General features: G+C 39.9%; 1 protein-coding gene across 1 annotated transcript; it reads right to left on the reverse strand.

Annotated features, from left to right (window-relative positions):
- Positions 1-3,567: 3,567 nt before the first annotated feature.
- Positions 3,568-18,032, reverse strand: DLD (dihydrolipoamide dehydrogenase). Its single transcript, XM_079304600.1, has 14 exons — positions 17,917-18,032; positions 16,925-17,000; positions 16,144-16,223; positions 13,093-13,161; positions 11,209-11,278; positions 10,740-10,840; positions 10,274-10,417; positions 10,008-10,109; positions 8,739-8,929; positions 7,212-7,382; positions 6,642-6,831; positions 6,130-6,267; positions 4,666-4,755; positions 3,568-4,563 (listed from the first exon to the last, which is right to left on the reverse strand). The coding sequence occupies exons 1-14, from the start codon at positions 17,953-17,955 to the stop codon at positions 4,498-4,500; spliced, it is 1,527 nt and encodes a 508-aa protein (XP_079160726.1). The 5' UTR covers positions 17,956-18,032; the 3' UTR covers positions 3,568-4,497.
- Between the last annotated feature and the right edge of the window lie 4,382 nt (positions 18,033-22,414).

The raw sequence follows: 22,414 nt of genomic DNA on the forward strand, positions 1-22,414 counted from the left end.
TGTACCTAGTATGACTCATTAAGTTCCTGCCTATTTTCAGTAGCTGCAATGGTACATCAATTAATCCTTGAGCAAGTCTTGTTCTTAAACTGGTTAGAGTTCTAATAAAATCTTGGCTTGAACAATGTAATTCTAAATAAGGATTCCTATTACTATGAAATACAGTATGGTGACTCTGACCAAGTTACCAGTGAATGAAGAAATACCATCCACATGTAGTTAGTTATGCCACTGTATTCAAAAAGGACTGTGTACCCCCTGCATGATACCCATTTAGGCTTAAGACTACTTTCATGTCACTCACAGTAACTCTTTGTGCCTGACTGTGAGTTAGTGATGTGTTTATCCAGCTGTGTGCTGGACATCTGTCCAGAAGGATCCTGTGAGAGACACTATCAAAAGCTCTGCTGAAATCCAAAAAGGGTACATTAACTGGCTTCCCTTGACCAGCTATATGGGTTATCATGTCATAAAAGGAAATCAGGTTTAATAAGCAGGAATTTCCTCTCATGAAGGCATGCTTGCTGTGACCAATGGCTGCATTGTCTTTCAGATATTTTTTTGATACCTCCCAGAATAATTTTCTCCATAACTCTACCAGGCATTAAAGTGACACTGACAGACCTCTGACTGCAAGTTTCTGGGGTCCCCCTTGCCCTTCTTGAAAACCAGGGACAAATTTCATCAGTTTCCAGTTACCTGGGACCTCTCCAGATCACTAAGACTGCTAAAAAAAAAAAAAAAAAAAAAAAATCAACAAGCATTTAGTGATGACAGCAGCAGCTCCCTGAGGATTCTTGGATGAATCCCATTAGGCCCCAGAGATTTTGTAGGGATCCAGCTGGCAGACATCCTGCACAATTCATAGTCCTTCAGCTCAGGGCACTGAGACCCCCTTGGTCTATCATCTGTGTTGAAGACAAAGGCAAAGATCATGTTAAACACCTCTGCCTAGTCCCTGATCCTGTTTCTGACATGACCATCTTCATCCTGCAATGAGACAATGTTGTGTGTTTTGCTATTAATATATTTGGAAAAACATTTTATTGTCCCCCACAGTTCTGGCAACTTCAATTCCAGCTGAGCTTTGGCCATATGAATTTGCTCTTTTTCATCTCTGTATTCTTCCCCAGGCACCTGACCATACTTCCACTGGGCATATACCTTCTTTTTTTATTTTGTTTCCAAGAGAAAATTGCTGTTTGGCCATGCCAGCCTTCTGCCTCAGCTGCTTGACTTCCAGCACTTGGGAACTGCCTTTTCCTGTGCCCTTAGGAGGTGATGTTTAAAGAGTGACCAGCACTGGTAGACTTCAGCATGTAAGAAGGCATTTTCCCAGGGAACTTAACTAATTTCCCTGAGCAGCCTTAAGTTCTTTTCTCCTGTCCAGAGCTGAGGTTTTGCCGGCACTTTTCCTCCTGCCACCAGGGATTTGAAACTTGATCCCTCTGTAGCTGCTGTGGGCAAGACAGCCGCCAGTCTATTGCCATGCAGTAGATCAAGGAGGGCCTTTTCTGAATCATCTCCCTTAGAACCTGTTGTCATCCAGGTTTTTAGGAATCTTCTGGCCCGGGTATAATGCTTCCAGTTAATTTCTGCCAAGTTGGAGTTCCCCTTAAAGTCAAGGAGAGTTGATTTGGAAGCAGCCCTTTGATCCTCAAAGGATAATTCATCTGCATCATCATCCTGGCTGGGAAGTTTATAGTAGGCTTCCACAATTACATCTGCATTATTTGTTTGCCCCTTGATTCTTTACCCAGAGGCTCTTAAAGGTGCCATTGCCAACATTCTCATCCTTCTATTACACACAGGACCACCCCTCTGTCTCACCTATACCTCCTGACCATCTAGCAGGCATGCCACTCACAGGATTTATACCAGTGATGTCAAATATACTGGACTGGGAAAAAGCCTCAAACTCCTCTCTTGGTGGTTCCTCACATGGCATGCATTAGAGTAGAAACATTTCACGAAGATTAGGGGAAAGAACTACAAAAATTCCCAGGGCACCTAATGAGTCAGTTAAGGAGCTGTACACAGACAGCTCTAAGAACAGCCTGTACTTCAATGATGTGCAAGAGTAGCATCCAGTTCACCATAACTTTAGCTGAAAGTTACCTGTATTACAGTGCACTTTCAGAGAGCTGTACAATATGGCACAAACTGATTTACAGCTACAAACATTCAGCTACACAAGTCAGCACCCAAAACTGCAATGTGTTTGCACATCCTGACTGCTAACTCTGACCCCAGGATTCTTTGACCGACACCTTACCTAAATTTGACTAACATCAAAATCAGGACAACTATGGCAGGATACAGTATACATAAGCAAAATGAAGGACATTATGGTTAAATAAATAATTATCCTAAAGCTCCAGAGGTTGCAAACACCAAAACAAACAAACAAAAAACATTAATCTTTTGAAGGAATTAATCATCACAGCAGCATCATGCACTGCTCACTGCCAGTACACTCAGCAGCTGCTAGAAAGTGCCAATTTGGCAGCACTTGGGCCTAAGTGCCATGAGATCATTGACAGGTGGCTCAGCAGCTCATTTTACTTTTACAAACACTCTTTTGTACACTTAACTAGAATGAGAAGGACAATGAAAAGTAACAAAAATAATTTTAAGGCCTTGATTTTTAAGTGTCTGGAAAACTAGTCTCCAGTACATTTAGTAGCATTATTGATTATAAGTTTCCCTGGCTTTTCAAACTTCCTTTTACATAAAATGAGACACAAGCTTTTGTAACTGATGAACCTCAAGAATGAATTGCTGCTGTAAGACTGCTACAAGTATTCAGGAGGTGGAAGGAGTGGACACAAAACTTTTTGAAAGAGCAAGGCTTCTTGCAAATCACGATTAACACTTAACATTTACCTGTGTTAGGCTAGAAGAGATTCTGAAATGCCAAGATCTATTGAAAGACTCATGCCTTTCTGCCCTGTTGTCTTTCTTTGCCTCCCATTCAGCAGCTTCCTACTGAGACCAGAAAGCAGATCCATATTAATGCACTAACCCAGCATACCCATGAATCAGATGATGATAAGCTTAATGAGGTGTCATGGTTTAACCCCATCTACATCTAAAGGAAGAGTTAAGAAAATCTCAATGAAGAAGAGTATTGTTGGTTTTGCTGATTAACTGGTATGGTAATGCTGGCATCCATCTCCATCTCTCACTATGGATAATGGATCAATACATGAATAAGAAGCTATAAAGCAAGCTAGAAGCATACAACTATCTTGTCTATACACAAAACCAAGTAGCTGTAGTACCACTTTCTGAACATGCACTTCTCATTCCATTGGGATAATGAAAAAGGATATGCACAATACCAGCAGGTATTACTGTTTTCTTCAAGGCAGAAGAGCCCAGCAAAAAAAGAAAAAATGGCACCTTCTGGAAAAGCAGTTAAAATAAACTACTGGATTTGGGCATGCTCAATATACATGTTAAAGATCTTCCAAAGATGCCATCTGTTTGTGAATTTCCTCACATAATCAACAACCTAAACAGTACAAGGATCCAATCAGCAAACAAAATCCAAGAAGACCCTCCAACCATGTCAAATATTTATTAAGCTCTCTTGCTACAGAAGAGACAGAAAGAGAGAAAATAGAAAACAGAAGAGAAGAAAGTATGTCTTAATGGTGTGGAGAGCTGACACTGCAGCCCTTATGTGTGGAAGGTGCAGAATAACCCTCATGTCATAGCATTTGGCAGCAAATACTGCTTCACTACCCAGTTTTAGCATTTCAAGTTTAAGAGAGCTGGACAATGGAAACAAAAAAAAGATTAGGTAGCAGTACAATGAATTTGTCTTCAATCTTTCATTTCTCAATCAGCATCCAATTTTTCCCCTTACAAGTTTTCAATATGAAAACATGACGTGGAGAATCACACCAAGTAATTTTCTCTTTAAAAAGTGAATATAATTGTAACTGATCAACACAAGCCCCTCTTCTCCCAACATCCCAACATTATTAGGTCAGAGCAAGTTTTGGTACTCATATGTAAGAAGTAGTTGAAGTACTTAAGTTAATCCCTTCAGAAAGAAAGACATTTTTGTGCGGAAGTGACAGTGGCATTTTAAGTGCCTGTGGCATTTTAAGTGCCAGCATTCAACTGGTTTATTGAATCACTACTTCAGATAAGAAAACACAAGGTATGCTGGACAATTATCCAGAGTTCTGACCAGCACATCTGATAATCCCATGCAGCAGCAAAATGTTTGGTTTTGAAAAAGAAAAGAGTTCTGTCAGGCTGCTTTTCTACAACATTCATTGTGTAAATAAACATGTAATTTTAAGTAATTTACAGAGACTGGATAATTCCACTTGTTCCAAACTCTACTTGTTTAAATAGCTGATGTTTAAAATCAAGATGCTCATTTAAGTCAGTCCTAAAATCCTCAGACAGCCTTCCACAAGGGCCCACAGTCCATTTTCAGAGATGTACTATATATGTACAAAGAGCTGCTCTTTCATTTTAGAAGTTGATAGCTTTGCCAAAGGATGCTGCTAGGTTTGCTTCCCTGAAGGCTTCTGACACGGTCTGTAGAGTGCAAACACAAAAAGTTACAAGTCATTAATAGCTACATGGAGTAACAGCATGTCTGTGTAATGGTGTTCAACAGTCCCTGCAGGAAACACTTACTGGATGGGCATGGCAAACTCTGGCTACATCTTCACATGATGCTCCATATTCCATTGCAAGTGCAGCTTCATTCACCATTTCACCAGCACCCTGCAATTTAATGGTACTTGCAATTAGCACAAGTTCTTATGCAGCTATCCAGGTTCTGCTGGATCAGTAACAGCTTATAAATAAGCATTTTCTGCTAAAAAAGAAAAGTTATGTTTTAACCAGTACTTCACTTGTGTTCCAATGCAAGTCATGCAACTTATTTGGTGACTGTAAACATTAATGAGAGTATTTGTTCTCTCATTCCTGAGAGTTGTACAAAAGCTGGGCATTTTTCCATGAAAGGAAACCTACCCAAAACTTCAATGCTTCCCTGAAAAGTTAAATAGATAACTAGATAAAGAAAATCATATTACTACACCTACACCCTTGTTTTTATTTGCTGTATTTATGCATATTTACTAAGAGAATGTATCTTTGAGCAGTCAAAAATAGTTCAATCTCCTCCCACATTTTTAGCACCCAGATTCACAACCGTAAGATTTCCCCCAAGTCCTTTCCCAATGAAGAAATGAGATTTGTTGGTATGAGACAAAGTTGTGCTTCCTTTAAAGCATGCTGGTTTCTAAATTATGCAATTGCAAGAGAAAGTAACTAGCATAGAATTTTACTGAGGGCAGTTTGCTGTTTCTCTTAAAGACATACACAAAAATGCCTGAAGTATTTCTGCAAACATATTTTGAAAAAGAAAAGTATTTACAGCAAAGAAACAGAACAGGGAAAGATTAGGGTCTAACTTTGACAAAAAAAAAAAGAAGAAAAAAAAGAAAAGAAAGAAAACAAGCAAACAAACAAACAAAAAACCAACCAACAAAAAAAACAACCCTAACCCCCCCCCCCCAAAAAAAAACAAAAACAAAACACAAAAAAACTAAAAGGGGAAATCCTGAAGGATTTTTTTTTTTACTCTAAATTCCATAAATTCCTGACTCCAGATTTGGTGACTGCAGTGTAAGATTATCACCTCTGCTGAAGTCTTTAATTGAAGAGAAGGGAAAAAAGGAAACACTAATGAAAAAGCCAGTCTTTTCAGCTCCCTCAACTTCCAAAAGTTGAAACAACAATTTCTGTTGTTCTCTCAAGGATTTGGCAGTATTCATAAAAACAAAATGAGAAAAAAAAAAAAAAACCACAACAAATACCACCACCAAAAAATTTCACCACATAAAACTGGTCAAAGAAACCAAATAACCATAGCAATTCAAGAGATAAAAAACAAGCTGGGCTTTTTTTAGTTACACCAAAGTAACTAAAAAGTGGGAAGGAGGGCAGGAGTGTAGAACAGAACTGTGAAAAAATAAAAGTATGGCAAACTCAAACTTTCCTGTTTTTAAACTTCTAACTCAACAACTATGCAACACTAAATTAAAAAAAAAAATGTTACAAGGCCAAGAAAACACAGTTGATGATACTTACTGAGCCTAAAATGTGAGCACCCAACATCCTGTCTGTTGACTTGTGACTAAGTATCTTCACCAAGCCATCCGTGTCAGCATTTGTCTTTGCTCTACTGTTCGCAGCAAATGGAAATTTCCCAATTTTGTATTCTACACCCTGCAAAACAGATGTGTTACTGAGTTAATAACCAACAAGAACAACATAACCAACTGTTACATACATGAGGAGAAGCCATAAAGAGAGACAGGAGACACAGAGGAACATATGTGAAAAATCACCAAAAGTGGTGTAAGAGTGTACTAAAAAAGATTAATTTGCAAATAAATCATATTAATGTCACAGAATGGAAGTCATTAAAGTGAACTGTGGTTCTTGCAAGAGTGTCAGGCACAAGAGCATCATTCACTCACACCCTCTTAAGCAATTACTTCAAATGCAGAAATTTGGACAAAGTAGCAAGATAAATAATTAGAGAGTGAAACCAGGCCCAAGATGAAAAAAAGTTTTTTGTGGGAAAAGAAAACCAGTACCTCTTCTTTCAGCTGTTCTTCTGACTTGCCAACCCAGGCCACTTCAGGGTGAGTGTAGATCACAGAGGGAACACAGTTATAGTCAATGTGAACTGCTCCCCCAGCCATGCCTTCTACACAAAGAATGCCTTCATCCTCAGCTTTGTGGGCCAGCATAGGTCCAGCAACTACATCACCAATAGCATAGATGCTATCAGACCAATGAAACAGAATAAGACACTGTTTAAAAACATCCTAGCACACCTGGGCTACCTTACATAACAGCCTGTTTGAAACATGTTATTGAAAACTAATCAAAATAGAGTAAAATACTTCATTTTAGCAGTTACCACAGAATGACCACACTTCAAGAGGTACTTAGTGACATGAAATAGACAGTGACTTTTAAGTTACAGAATTTCAAAGGCTGACTAAAAATTTTTAGCTACTGAAATGATACAGATATCTTGAGTTTTCTTTTCACAAATGAATATATGTTCTGTTATTAAAAAACAGAGGTGCTTTAGAAAGTTAAACTTTAAAAGTAAGTGTTCTGCAAAAAAAGCAAAAAAAAAAATTAGTCTTTCTTACTTTGGAATCTTGGTTTGGAATCTGTTGTTGACTGGAATTCTTCCCCTCTTATCAAGTTCAATTCCAATTTCCTCAAGACCTAGATTTTTTGTAAAAGGACGCCTACCGATGCAGACCAGGAGCACATCACAAGTTATTACTTCTGCCTTGCCACCAGCAGCAGCTTCAACACTACAGCAAAATAAGAAGCAAAAATGCTAAGCTGTAAACTTGCAGCCTTCTCTCTCTCTGGCTAGTAATCAGTATGACCCAAGATGGTAACCCCCTGGCTGGGTCTGGCACCCAAAGCACTTCATTCAGCCTGCCCCATGCTTCCCCCTTGCAAGAGTTCAGCAGTAGAAGAGGGAGGAAGGGGCAACAACCTAACAATTGTTAGAGAAAAATTCAGGGTGTATTTTCAATAGCAAATAGCATGACCTGCTAAGATCAAATCTGTACAGCAAAGTAATTGCTGCTGAATACCTGCGACCCAAAGTAATATATATATATATTTTTTTTTTTACATATATAGTAATATAAATATATATATATATATATATATATATAGCAGCTGCCATGCATCCCTCAAGTGCATTTTGTGTTTAATTGCACCCAGAACAAGTTCAGTTCATGTACTCTGAGAGCACAAGAACCAAAGCATGGGAAATGAGGATAATTATAAGTGTGTTTCAAAAGCATACCCTAAAATAAAATGATAATTTGAAAGTAGGAACAGACTACATGAGAGATCCAACCAGCCTCAGCATGACATGTAAAGAAGCCCAAATCCTGCACCTTTACAGTCCAGGTGGGCTGTAAACCTCAATTACACCTTTACAGATGGATGACAGACTATACCAAACTATAGTGATACAGCAAGCAAAAGTCACCATATTAAGTCTCCAGTGAGAAAACATTTAAGCATACTTTTGTGAAGTAAAATTTTTTAAACTACAGTTTTTGCCTAGAGAATCCATTAACACAAACAGAACTAGTGCATATTTATGTACTTTTATAAAGTGAATTTGCTTCATGTGTTTTTGTATTAACTGTTCATGTATAAAACTTCAAAGGTCTTGACTATGACCATTAAAATTGACTCTTCAGGTAGGTTTCATCCATTTCTGTTAAAAAACAAAGCTTACCCTAAGACAAGATGACCTTCCAGTATGTAGTCAAGAATTAATAGCTTGGAAATGACTGTATGAACAATCATGGTATTTATGCCAATTATACCAGAAGCAAATCTCTTCCATGAAAAGAATGATATAGAGTTCTGGTTTTACTACTGATCTCATTATTACAGTGGTTTTATGCCAGCAAGCCCTCAAGTCAATGGAACCTCTCCTGTATAAGCAACTGAGGACTTAATAAACCCAAAATTATAAGCTCTGTATGTTACAAAGAAGGATAAACATTTAATTACACTAATGAATTGATTTTCATTCTTGTTCAAAGAATAGTATTAGACTGTATTTTTAAATAGGTTTGATGAATTGGGAGGAAGAATATAATTTACATTCCTTGAGTGTTATGTTAAACACTTACGCTACATCTATTTTTCCATCTGGTCTCTTGGTAGCACCAGTAACTTTGGTGCTCAGTTTAAACTTGAACCCCTGCTTCTGAAGAATACGTTGGAAGTTTTTAGAGATCTCCATGTCAATTCCCATTCCACCAACATGGCCCATGAACTCAACAGCTGTCACATCTGCACCAAGGCGCTGCCAAACTGAACCCTGCAGTCACAACAAAACAGGTAAAAAGAGTTCTTGAAAAGCAAACTTCAGATGCTTTTACTCGAATATTTACAACAGACTGTCAACTCTTCCAAAGCAGGATAACACGTAAAGCACACTAATGCATTTCTACAGACATGACAGCATAAAATAAAACAAGTTCAACTTTCCCCAGCCTTTCCAGGAAAGGATTTATCATTGTTTATTTGCAGACTCAAAACTTCCATGACTAAATTCAGGTCATATTTTAAAGAAATAGCTAATGAAACAACTAAATACAGTTCATGTATGTTTTATACTATAGGTATAGAAGGAATTCAAAGTCAAAGAATCTGAAAGGAAAACCCAAAGGGAAATGCTTGTAGTGCTCTAGTACCACTGCTAATTAATCAAAACAATACCACATTAAAGGAATTTTATGCAACAAAATGGAGCCACTGCTGGTCCTGTCTGTATTTATACCCTTAATCATGACCATGAGCCTCACCAACAAAACCCATGTATACCCTATTTACCTGCAGTACCCACATTGACTCAATACAGAATTTCACTTTGCTTACTCTTTCCCAGCTTAATGGTCAGCAGGCTAAGCAGCCACTTGGCAGATGGGCATAGCTTTAAGCAGCTGCAGGACCAGGAAATATAAATTCGTTTTGTAAAGTGCAGGTGTGAGGGAAAATGACTCAGACCTTGATGAACTACAAAGTCTCCACACTTATGGTTGATAGAATATGTACTATCAACATTAAACATCCCTTAAGATTAACTACTAAACAAGAATTTATTCTGACTATCCTGGCATTGCCTCACATCCATACTCCTCCAAAAGAGGAAAATAAATAAGCAAGGCCCTGTATGTTCCTCTCACTTCTCTGCTTATCTTACCAGCTGCAGAAGTACTGACTCAACAAACATGCCAGCTTTTCTGGTAAAAAACTGGAGCTAAGAGGCTATGAAGTCTAAACAGATTTACTACAACTCAAACTGTTAAATCACAGCAAAACCATCAAATACAAGAAAAAAATAACACCTTTTTCCTTTACAAATTAAAGATCAGGTGGTTTAAATATCGTCTCACCAGTTCCACACCAATGACTCCTGCACCAATGACAACCATCTTTTCAGGAACTTTTTTCAGGGATAATGCACCAGTGGATGACACAATGTTATCTTCATCGATCTAATGACAAAGAAATGCACAAAGGGAAGTTTACAATCTCTTTTACATATCATATACAGAAGACACAGAACATGAAGTGCAATCAGGTGCAAACCATTATTACACATTAAATTGTGTGGCTATGAAACATGGAAAAGGAAGCACAATTAAGTTCAAATACTTACAGTAATTCCAGGGAAGGGAGCAACTTCTGAGCCTGTGGCTATGAGTATGTTCTTTGTATTGATAACTTGTGTGCTGCCATCTTCTTTAGTTGCAGTGACTTGGTTTTTGCCAGTTATTTTTCCAAATCCAGATACATGTACAACCTTGAGTAATCAGAACACAGTGAAATCAGGTTAATATGTAAGTTAGGCTACATTTCACCTGAATCTCACTAATGCTCAGAGATGCTGCTAAAACATCTTTCTGCATCACTACTTGGTAAAAATCACAAAGTAACTATATACTATTTCTTTAAGCAGATTAAGAATGAAGGCATGGGCATTTAAAAGTTTTCTGGAAAAGAAGCATTCAAATTCTGCCCTTGACGTATCAGTTACTCTAATTTATATGGCAATATGAAAATGCAAAAAGAAAGAATTCAGATCAGAAAAAATGAATATACCTCAGTAGAGAATCCAAACTGACCTTGTTTTGTTTAAATAAATGAGCAATTCCACCTGTTAAGGCTTTCACTGCACTACTCTTCTGTTCCATCATCTTCTCTAGATTCAAACGGATTCCTGTAACTAAGGATAAAACAAAACAGCTTACACCAAGCATTGCAGTGTGTTTATGTTAAGGAGCTAACCTCAACACAATTAAACAGCTGGCACAGAAAGATGTGTTGAATGGCCCTACTAAATGCTAAAGGTTACATTCAACAAGTGCTATGCTGAAAATCAGTATTGCATTTTTCAACTATAATTTACCAATCCCTTATTCAGAGTTCAAAGAGTAGAAGACACATCCTTAAGCCTCCAAATGACAAAAAAAGGATATTGTTTATAACTGAAAATTTTCTGACCAGAAAACCATACTAATCAGACTTGAAAGATTAAATTTACTTATTGGTAGAAACCACTTATGTAACAGGCACTGAGAGCTCTTCACTCACTTTCAATTCCTCTATTAGCAAAATCCTTTCCATGGGCCAAGTGATAGAGATGTGAGTTGTTCAGCAAGGCCTAAAACAGACACACAAAAATGTGAATAGGGACATACATTCACAAGAATAAGTTATGCATTACAAGGAAAAATAATTATACTATTTGCAAAATGTTCTCACTATTAAGTTTGACATATTTGAAAAGGTGTATTTCAACCACAGAAATTGTACACAGTAGCTCCTACTGAAACATTCAAAAAGTTACATATTCTACATAAAATAGAAAATAGTTAAATCCACACCTATCCTTTTTGCCCATTTCACCATATAAATTGATAACTACTCCAGAGATTTAAGGAAAAAAAAAAAGAAAAAAAGGAGGAACAGACCAAATAGAGGAAAAGAAAGATAACTTTGACTGATGACCAAAGACAAGACGCACGGATCCAGAAAAACAGGGTAAGGAAAATCTACACTAAAATGCCTGTCAAGATTTTAGCCTGTGCAGACATGTATGAGTTAAATTTTGATGCTTCACGATGATGTTTATGTAACTGCATAGCCAGCTGAGCTGAAGTTGGATGGCTTGGAGCTACCTCAGGTACATGGATCTTCCAAATTCATAGACAAAATTTGAGTAGTTTTTATACAGATGGCTACAGATAAGTAGCTTCCAGTTCAGAACCTCAATATTTGCATTTTGATTAGAAATAACAATACAGTTAAGACAAGATCTTACAAAAAAAAAAGATTATTTTGTTACCACCCCAAGTATGAAATTGCCTGCATCTTTGCAGGGATGACAGCGTGAGTTTGCACAGACTTAAATCTAAAGCAAGCACAGTAAAAGATTCAAAGGGTATTTTGAGATACTTGCCTTATCTACATAGGCTTGAGTAAAACTAATACTATCAATATAAGGTAACTCCATTTTTATAACTTTTATCAATTACTTTAAAAGTAATTTCTTCACTTCACTGTCACAGCCCCGAATCTGTAACATCCACATTACTTAAAAGATGCAAACTTAAGACTTAAGTTTTAAGACTTAAGACTTCAGCAACTACAAGGAAAAAAAAATTTAAAAATCCATGCCAAATGTATTATTTTGGGTGGTTTTCTGGAAAGGAATATTTGAATCATTTGTTACTGCCTTGGTGTACACAGCCTACATATCCACTTCTTTAGTTTACTGCCATTCAAATTAATTCTAGATGGCATTCAAGTTTAGCTATGGGTTTGATAGTACTTTTATAGGAACTCTAAAAGATAAAAAAATAAAAAGGAACTCAAGAAGTTAAATAGATCTAGCAGAGTTTCCAACTTACAAGGGAACACTGTGTGGATAAACATTTTTGAGTGGTGCTTCAATATACTAAGATACTCTGAACTTCATTAAAATGATTACTAAAATGTTTAAAAAAATACTAATTTTTTTTAAAACCTAGCCTTTTACTGTATTTTCTCCTCCCATGCTAATGGAACCTTGTGAGCAAAAGGATTAGAAACAGCAATACAGTTAGAAAGGATCTTCTTAGAATGTTTGTTACTACAGCCATCACAAACCTGCCATTACCAGGTCTGCCTTCACCTGCTGGGTGCTACTGAGGCAGGTTCCCCAGCAACAGTATGTTCTTACAAAGACCAAGGTCGAAAATACTTTAAACTAGATTGGCAACATCAAATATTAAGTTCTTATTAATTTCTTCTTGCTTCTCCTTTGCACATGTTGGACTTTCTCTCCACATTACTCCACACAAGCACCAGCAGCCTCATCCTCCAGGCCATTCTGTACACGCACATCCATCCTGAGAAACTCCTTCCTCATCTTCCAAGTGAGGCATGTCATGTCAGCTGTTTTTAATGAAGCTGTCACAAACTATGCACACTCACCTTGGATGGAATACATCCAACATTCAAACAGGTTCCCCCTAATGTTGCATTTTTTTCTACACAGACAGTCTGAGGAAAAAGAACAGAAGAAAAAGAAAAATTTTTTAGTAATACTATGTCACCATTTCCTTACAGGCTATCGCACAATTTAGAATTGATGACAAAGATATTTGTCTACTTGTCTAGTAGTCCTATCTCTACAAATGTCCCATTAATTTCATTCCTAGATTTATTTTATGGCTCATATTTCCCTTCCCTCATTTTCTGGTTAATTTAAAACACACAAAATAGCTCTTTGCAACCAAATTCTCTACCAGCCACTGCACCATTCATACTTTCACACAAGTGCTGTCCTCCTACAAAAATCTACAAAATAAATAATAAATACAATACTCAGTAAAGCATGTTCCCTTAAGAATTACAGAAAAAAAAAATGCAAAAAGCAAAACACATAAATCATGGGAAGATTCATGAAAATAACTGGGAAGTGAACTGGCATAGATTAAAATCTCATGAAGCAATCTTTTCTCCAAAGAAAACAAAACAACAGAATTCCCAAGCGACAGACAATATTTCCTCCCACTGCTATAAAGTTGTACCAACACCTATAAAGAAAGAAAAAAACAAAAAACAAGTGAAGCAAAACCAAACAAAAATAAGGTCAATCCCAACAGGGACGGAAAATATTTCATCTCCTTCTCATTAAACTGACAACATCAAAGTGTGCAAAGGACAAAAACAACTGCCAAAACTTCATATAAAAACAGACCACTGGGAGATAGAGTGGGGAAAAGAGTATCATAAACCATTTTTGTAGAAGCAAAGGAATTCACATCTCTTTCTTTTGAAGGCACACACATACTCAAAATAATTGTTTCTTGGTTCACACTCTTGAGAGTTCCAGTCTACTGACAGGTAACTACCTAGGTGAAAGCCTTTTGCAATTTCTCTAAACTGCTGCTTTTGTGCTAAGGTAGGGGTGATACTAAAATGAAGAGCAGAATTCACCAAATCAAATCACAGGAACATTCTGAGACATGCTTAGTCCCCTACCTCCCCCCTTCCTCTTGTTTTAAGCACATGAATATATGAAACACAACACGAGGGCTTTAAAAGTTGCACCACAGACCAAAGCAGACTGCTCCTACCTTTACCCAATAAGGATGTTCTGTCTCACTCATTTTACACAAACTTCACTGACAAGGCCAAGCAAAGATTTTGGAAAGCCAATACCCAGAGAACACTACTAGCAATAGCATGGGATGCTGTGGTGATGATACAAGGACTCAATGCTTGTGCTAGCAGAAATTGCACTAAAATTGATATTTAAGTAATTGAGTAGAGCAGAATCAGGTTGTTCCATGGATGGTGTAACTCTTTGCTAGTCTGCTAAAAACATCTCCTTACATTTCTCAAGGACACCAGAAACATTACACATATTTATTCAGCAATAATGGTGACATACATATGTCCAAGCATTTTCCCCTCTCTGATTAGCTATGAAACAGTGTAACAGAATTACTATTTACTGTGATGAAAAACAGAATCCAGGGAATTTTTTTAACCCTCTTGTGTATAAGATCCTACTGTTAATCACAGATATGAAGGACTCAAGGACATTACTGTTCCTTTATAGCCAGCCCAAAGCTTTAGTATAATCAAACATGAACTCATATGGCAGAAGGCCACAACCTTAATTAAAACCTGCAGCACCAAGCACCCTTTTTTCTCAGGCTATTAGCTAACATCCAGAAACAAGAGTATTAATTGACAAAACAGTAATTCACAAAGATGGGTAAAGACAACCTATTTTGCACTAGGTCAGATGTACAACTTAATGGAATCTCAAACATTTACATTTTGGTACAGTTGCATATTAGAAGGCTAAAATACCCAAACAGGTTGCCCAGAGAAGCTGCAGATGCCCCACCCCTGATGTTCAAGACTGGATGGGTCTCTGAGTAACATGGTCTAGTGGAATGTGTCCCTGCCCATGGCAGGGGAGTTGGAACAAGGCCAGCTTTAACATCCCTTCCAACCTAAACCATTACGTGATTCTACGATGTATCAGCTGGCTCAGGGCCTTGTACAGCCAAGTTCTGAAAATACTGAAAGATGAAGACTATACACTGCATGGGCCTCCACTCCTGTACTTCACTGGAACTCATTACCAGGAGTTCTTGTCCTTATCAGATGGTCAATCCAGCTCATTTTGGACATGAAGTCTATTTTAGGTAATTCAGAAACATTGTGACATATCAAACAGCAGAAACATGCTCAAGACTGTTAGCACCACCTAATCAAGAGTTCCACATAATTAAAAGAACAATAATGCAGTGCTAAGAATGTCAGTTGGTCTCATATTAAGAAGTGAAGGCAAAAAAATACCCTGAAGTCACAAACTTTTGCAAGTTTAAAAATATCTGAAATATATGATACATATATAACTCTCACAATACTTAATTGACACACAATACTTAATAATACACATCAGGCACAAACTGCCTCTTCTGAAAGGCATTCAAAGGCAACAGGCAGAACAACAGAGATGAACGTAAATAAATGTAACTAAGATACTACACACACAGTATTTATACACACACTTTTGCCTCTAGAAGTCTCACGTGGCAGTAAAATTCTGCTCATCACATTCAGAAAGCATATATGAATATGGCTTTTTCCTCTTCTGAGCTCCAGCACACTATTCTTCAGAACAGTTTTCCAGTGGTCTTTTTGTCAGTCATTATCTCTCTATTTTTCCCTTTGTTGAGAGAAAAAATCCTTCCTAGCACTGTTTTCCCACCTTCCCTTTCACAAGGGTATAAGGCTACCTCAATTACCAGTTCCAACCAAAAGTAAGCTATTCTAAGCAGTATAGCAGGTACCTCCATTTCAAATTCTGCCTAATCTCAGTAAGCAAGGTAAAAAAAGATTAACAAAAGATGTCAACAGCATCTACTGGCCCAAGATGTGACAGAAGAATTACAGCATCACACAGACACCTTTCAAGTTCACCTGGATAAGTCTTCTGCTACCTGAGTGAGGTCTCACCTTAAATCCAAGCTGAGCTGCTTTGATAGCAGCAACATATCCTCCAGGCCCAGAGCCAATAACTGTGACATCAGCATCAACTGAAACACAGAACAACTGAGTTACTGTTTTTTTAGCAAAATAATTACACATTATGAATTATGTAAATTAATGATATATGATTAGATACGGAAGCTACACCTCATACCTAAAAGTAACACAGGGAATGGTTGTGTAAAGGTATTCATTCCACAAGAAAAAATAACAAGTGTTAAATTTCACAAGGAAAATAATGTAAAATGACATCAAGAAACCAAATTTCTCATCCCTCTTGTTCTAAAGAACATCCCCTTAAGAACTTAACCCAAGATGCCTTGACAGTTTACTGTAACATTTTTTCCAACAGAGCTTCTAGTGATGATTAACACAAAACATAAATGCTTACTGAATGCCACAAATTTATAAAGGGGATAACATGGCTGTAACAGGTATCTGTGCAACCTCTATTGATTATAAAGCAGTGGAAGCTATGAACTTTGTACCCAGTTCCTATCTTAAAACCACTGTCTTTTAGAATACTAATTAATATAAAAATAATGATGGTGAAGTTCAACTTTTATTTACAGCTTTATCTTGAAATCAAATTACGCAAATAAACCAGAATTTTCATGTAAATCTCCACCCTGACATGGCTTTCATTTGGAAGACCGATTTCTTGAACTTGAAGTATTGTTTTGTTTTTTCTGGGAGTTTGGGCTGATGGGTTTCCTTTGTTCAAAATAGGTTTCTCACAAGAAATTACCTTGATCAGCATAGGACCTTTGTGGCACAGCACAAACTCCCTGAAGACCATGATGAATCCGATCGAAATGGCTTCTCTAGAAATTAAAAAAAAAAAAAACAAACAAAAAACAAAACCCTTCGTTTTACAAGTTTATGTCTATCCTTGAGGGAAAATAAGCATTCGTCATACACAGATGAACACACATCTATGTCACAAGTTAACCAAAACAGGAACAGCACGACCGAAGCAGGGGGCAGTGACTGGAACGAGGCAGAAGCAGCTCTGCCACTTACCTGCTCTGTCACCTCAGTCTGCCATCACACCTGTCCTCAGGCCAGTCTCACCTCAGGCTGCCCCTAACTACAAAGCTTCCAGCTCTTTATATGGGGCTCTCAAACCACATAATGACATAAATTAAACATCCACAAGAGTTTATGAAGTGTCTTGTTCTGTAACTAACCCCTTCAGCCACTTCCTAGGAACAGGCAGCTGTATCTCATCGGAGGTTAGGGAGGGAAGTTTTTTTAACCTTTACGTAAAAGTAACGGGACAGCACAGAACAGCTGCTACGAACACATCAAGGGCCGATCACTCTGTAACTGGATTAGAGGATGTCCCTGCAAGCATTTGCGAAGTCCCCAGCAGCGCAGCCCAAAAGCCGGGGCCGGCTGACGGCGGCGCTTTTCGCAGCCACCGCGGCCTCCCGCGGGCCGGGACACCGGGGCAGCAGCAGCGGCAAGGCACACGGCAGCAGGCAGGCTGCTCCCCGCCCCTCACGGACCCTGAGGCCGCCGCCGCGTCCCCTGCTCCCAGCCGAGGGAAGGGGTCAGCGGAGCAGCCAGGGAGCGCGGCCAAGGCCCGCGCCCGCCTCAAGGCGCCGCTCCGGCCCCGCCCGCCCTCACGCACGCCCCCGGAGGGCTGAGGAGCCTGAAGACAGCCCAGGCCCGATCTGCCCGGGGCGGTTTCCGTCCCTTGTCCCCTCCCTTGCTCTCGCCCCGGCGGTGCCGTACCCGAGCGAGCGCGCAGGAGACGCGGCCCCAGCGCTGCATGTCGGCGGTACCGCCGCGCCCCGGCCGCTCAAGGACTCCGCGGACGCGCGCAGGCGCAGGCGCAGTGCGGGCGGGGCGGCGCGCGGCGGGGCGGGGCCAGGGGCCCTCAGCGCTGGAGCGAGCGCCGGGCGCGGAACCGGCAGCGCCGCCTGCGCTGGGACACCTGCACAGGGACACGGGAGCGCGGCCAGGCGGGCTCGGAATGGCCCCAGACAGGGAGACTCCGCCACCCTGGGCAGCTGTTCCAGTGCTCCGCCACCCTCACTAAAGGAGCTCTTCCTCATGCTGAGGTGGAACTTCTTGTGTTTCAATTTATGTCCAGTGCTCCCCTTCCTGTCCCTGGCACCATTGAAAAGAGTCTGGCACGTCCTCTTGGCACCAGTCTTTGAGGTATTTATAGAATCAGAGAATCATAGAATATGCTGAGTTAGAAAGGGCCTGTCAGGATCCAACTCCTGTCCCTGCACAGGACACCCCGAGAGTCACACCCTGTGCCTGAGAATTTTTCAAACACTTGAGCTCTTACCAGGCTGGTGCTGTGACCACTTCCCTGGGGAGCCTGTTCCAGTGCCCCACCGCCCTTTGGGTGAAAAAACTTTTTCTAATATCCAATCTCAACCTCTCCCGACTCAACTTTCCTTTAGTTCTGTCACTGATTGTGAGAATAAAGACATTGGCACCTGCCCTCTGCTTCCCCTCTTGAGGATGTTCAAGGCCACAAGTTCTTCCCTCTTTCCTCTGTCTCCTCCAGGCTGAACACACCAAGTGACATCATAAGGCCTCATAAATCTTCTCTTCATAAGGGTTATCCTTCAGACTCCTCACCCTCTTCAAGGCCTCCTTTGGATGCTCTCTAATAACTTAATGCCTTTTTTAATATTATGATGCCCAAAACAGCTCCCAGGATTTGAAGTGAGGCTGGCCCAGTGCCAAGCAAGGTGGGACGATCTCCTCCCTTGTCCTGCTGCTGATGCCCCCGAGGACGTGGCTGGCCCTCCTGGCTGCCAGGGCACTGCTGGTTCATACTCAGCTTTCCATTTGTATCTACTGATGATATCCCTTCTCAGTCTTCTCTTGACTAAGCAGGCCCAGCTCCCTGAGCCTCTCCTCTTAAGACAGATATTGCAGTCCCATAATCACCTCTGTGACTTCCTCTCCAGCAGCTCCTTGTTTCTCTTGTACTAAGGAGCCTGGAACTGGACACAGCACTCCAGATGGGCCAAATAGAGGAGAAGGAGGGCCAGCTGCCTGGACCTGCTGGCTACACTGTTCTGATGCAGAACACCATTGGTCAGTCATCCTGGCCACAAGGGCACACTGCCAGTTCATAATCAACTTGTCACCCACCAAAACTCACAGATCCTTCTCAGCAGAGCTGCTCTCAAGTAGGTCAGACCCCAATCTGTGCTGGTACCTGGGAGATCATGGACCCACATGGCAGCAAAGTGACCCCTGGGGTGAGCAAAGCAGCCCCCAGTCCCAGACTGGCTGCATGAGAGCAACACATGGGCACAAGCAGAGAAAGGGAAATTACATGCTTCAGATTGAAACCTCTTCCATCTAATTGGCAGTGAAATGCCCATACATTTTTAAAATATTAAAAAATGTAAAATCTAAGATAATTTTGGAAAGACTTGGAATAATTGTTTTCAATTTATTTAATCAGGAAAAAATTGAACTAGAGTATTGTCGAGCTAGAAGATTCTCCAGAAGAAAATTCCTCTTGAGAAGAGATGACTAAGAGAGGATCTCATCAATGTATACAAGTATCTAAAGGGAGGTGCAAGAAATTGGAGCTAACCTGTCCTTAGTGGTGCCAAACAACAGACAAGAGGCAATGGGCAGAAAGTGATGCACAGTTCCACTTGAATATGAGGAAGAATTTCTTTACTGTGCAGGTGACTGTGTATTGTGAGAGAGGGCCAGTGCCAGAGAGGTTTTGGGGTTTCCCTCACTGGAGATATTTGAGAACCTTCTGGATGCAATCCTGTGCAATGTGCTCTAGTATAACCCTGCTTGAACTGGGAGGTTGGTCTAGATGACCCACTGTGATCCCTTCCAATCTGACTGATTCTATGACTCTGTGGCAATGAAATGCACATAAATTCAATTTTTAAAACATTAAAAAATATAAAACCAAAAATACTTAATTTTGGAAAGATTTTCAAGTGTCTTGGAATATTTTTTCCAAATTTATTTAATCCAGAAAATAATTGAACTAGAATATTGACAGATTTTTATAATTAGCATGGTTTAATTTAATGCTCTGTATATTTTTCCAGAATTTGCATTTTCTTCTGGAAAATAGATTGTATTTTCTTCTAGAATAATAGCTTGCACACCTTGAATTCTTCTGTTATTTGCACTTCAGCACATCAGTATTTTAAAACCTAAATCCTTCATTGCCTGTGGGAGAAAACAATGGGCCAAGATAATTTTCCTTCTACACTGAATTCTGCCTAATTTAGGATATACATAATATTCTGTTCAATTTATGCTAAAAACACCTAAATGTGGCTTTAGTAAGTAATAGGCAGCATAGATCATACTATTGCTTTCCCATCTTGCCTGAAATTGAAAATATTTTCCGTGAGAAAGAGTTCTCAAGTTTTCTAGATGTACTAATTTCTTGCATATGTCATTATTTCCATCAGGGGGCAGCGTTCTGCTATTTCCCACACAGCCAGGGAAAAAGGAAAAGCCATAGTCAGCAGGCAGAATTCGTCTTTTACCTTTTTCCATAAGGATTTCTCTGATCAGCCCTTCAGCAATGCTGGAGACTGTGTGTGCCCAATATTTTTATATTTAAACCCCTGTTGGTTAGAGCATGGTGCTAATAGTGCCAGGGTTGTGGGTTTCATCCCCATATGGGCCATTCACTTGAGGTGGACTTGATCCTTGTGGGTGCCTTCCAGCTTATTCTGTGATTCTAATGAGAAAGCATCCTGGAATTATCCTGATGGTTGCAGGGATAGTATCATGTCCCTGTCATTTCCTCCCACCCTCACTAATGAGCCAACCAAAGAGAATAAAACCCAAAACTGCTCCAGCTGTAGCTAATTGAATGTACTCAGCTAATGTTTTAATTCTCCATGGCCTCTCAGCCCTGGTACACATTGGGGTACTGGAACTCTCCCCTCTGCACAGGCAGTACATGAGTATTTCTAGAGAAAGCACAGGTTTTTTTCAGACAGAAATCTGAATGCCATGAGAATGATGTTACTGCAAGCAATAAACAAGACCATCTCCTGCAACAAGAAATGGCTGGAGGCTCTGAATGGTGCCCTCAGTAACTGTGGTCAGTACAGTTGGTTACTGTGGCCACCGAAGGGAAGGCAGCTCGTGTGGTTATTGCTTCATCACCCAGACAAGAGGATGTAGGGGGCCTGGGGGAATACAGAAAGCATTAAAGTGTGCTTTAGTGGATGGGGACAGTGGGAGGGCAAAGGAACATACAGGAAATGCACCTCAGCCCTGGTAGTCACCTCTGAACTGCCCTGCCCATTAACTGCATGTTCCTTGGGGTCATGGTGGCTGGGACAAATGTTCTGAACCTTCCTGGGTACTCTGCTGAAGTTAGGAGATTGTTAAAATTCTCTTTTGAGGTTTTACATCTCTAAGTAATAAAGACCATAAAGACAGTGTATTGCCTGTAGGACTGTGGTATTGTAAACCATGGACACCTGAGTGCTTTTTGTTCCCTTCCTCCTGGCATGACTCTACCTCACCTTGCTTTGGCTGTGGCACTCCTTTCATGAACACTGAGGTTACAGTACCTGTTTACACTCCCACTTTTTATTGCATCCATGAGTACTCATGAAATGTCCCCTCGCAGCAAAGCAGCTTATTTTGCTGTGAGGGTGACTGAGCACTGGTGCAGGCTGCCCAGAGAGCTTGTGGAGTCTCTCTCCTTGGAGCTCCTTAAAAGTCATCCAGGCATGATGCTGGGACACCAGCTCTAGGCAGCCCTACTTTAGAAGAGGGTTGGATCAGATACCTCCAGAGGTCCCTTCCAACCTCAACCATCCTGCAATTCTGTGTCAGGAAAAAACCTGCATCATGGTTATTTGCTCTGAGAATAAGAGTCAGCTCTGACTCGGAGCCAGAGGAAAGCTGCCAGCACAGGCTGAAGTCAGCAGAGGGCAATATGGCTGCATAACTAGCAGAGCTGCAAGGATGTGTTAGAGGGAAGTAGAGCATTCCATTTCTTTGAAATATGGAATATTTTCTTCCATTAAATACTGAAATTTTACATACATACCTACCATAAGCACACATGTTTATTTGTACACATCTAGATTATCAATCTAGACAAGCTGTAACACTGGATCTGACTTGAGGAAACAGAACTAAAATACCTACCACATTCAGTTCAAGGATGGTGACCATCAGTGTCTTGTACCTTGCAAAGCTGTAATTAGAAAGACACATTTTCAGATTATTCTTCCTCTCTTTGGTA

This window comes from Erithacus rubecula (assembly GCF_903797595.1).
Source record: "Erithacus rubecula genome assembly, chromosome: 4".
Taxonomy (NCBI): Eukaryota; Metazoa; Chordata; class Aves; order Passeriformes; family Muscicapidae; genus Erithacus; species Erithacus rubecula.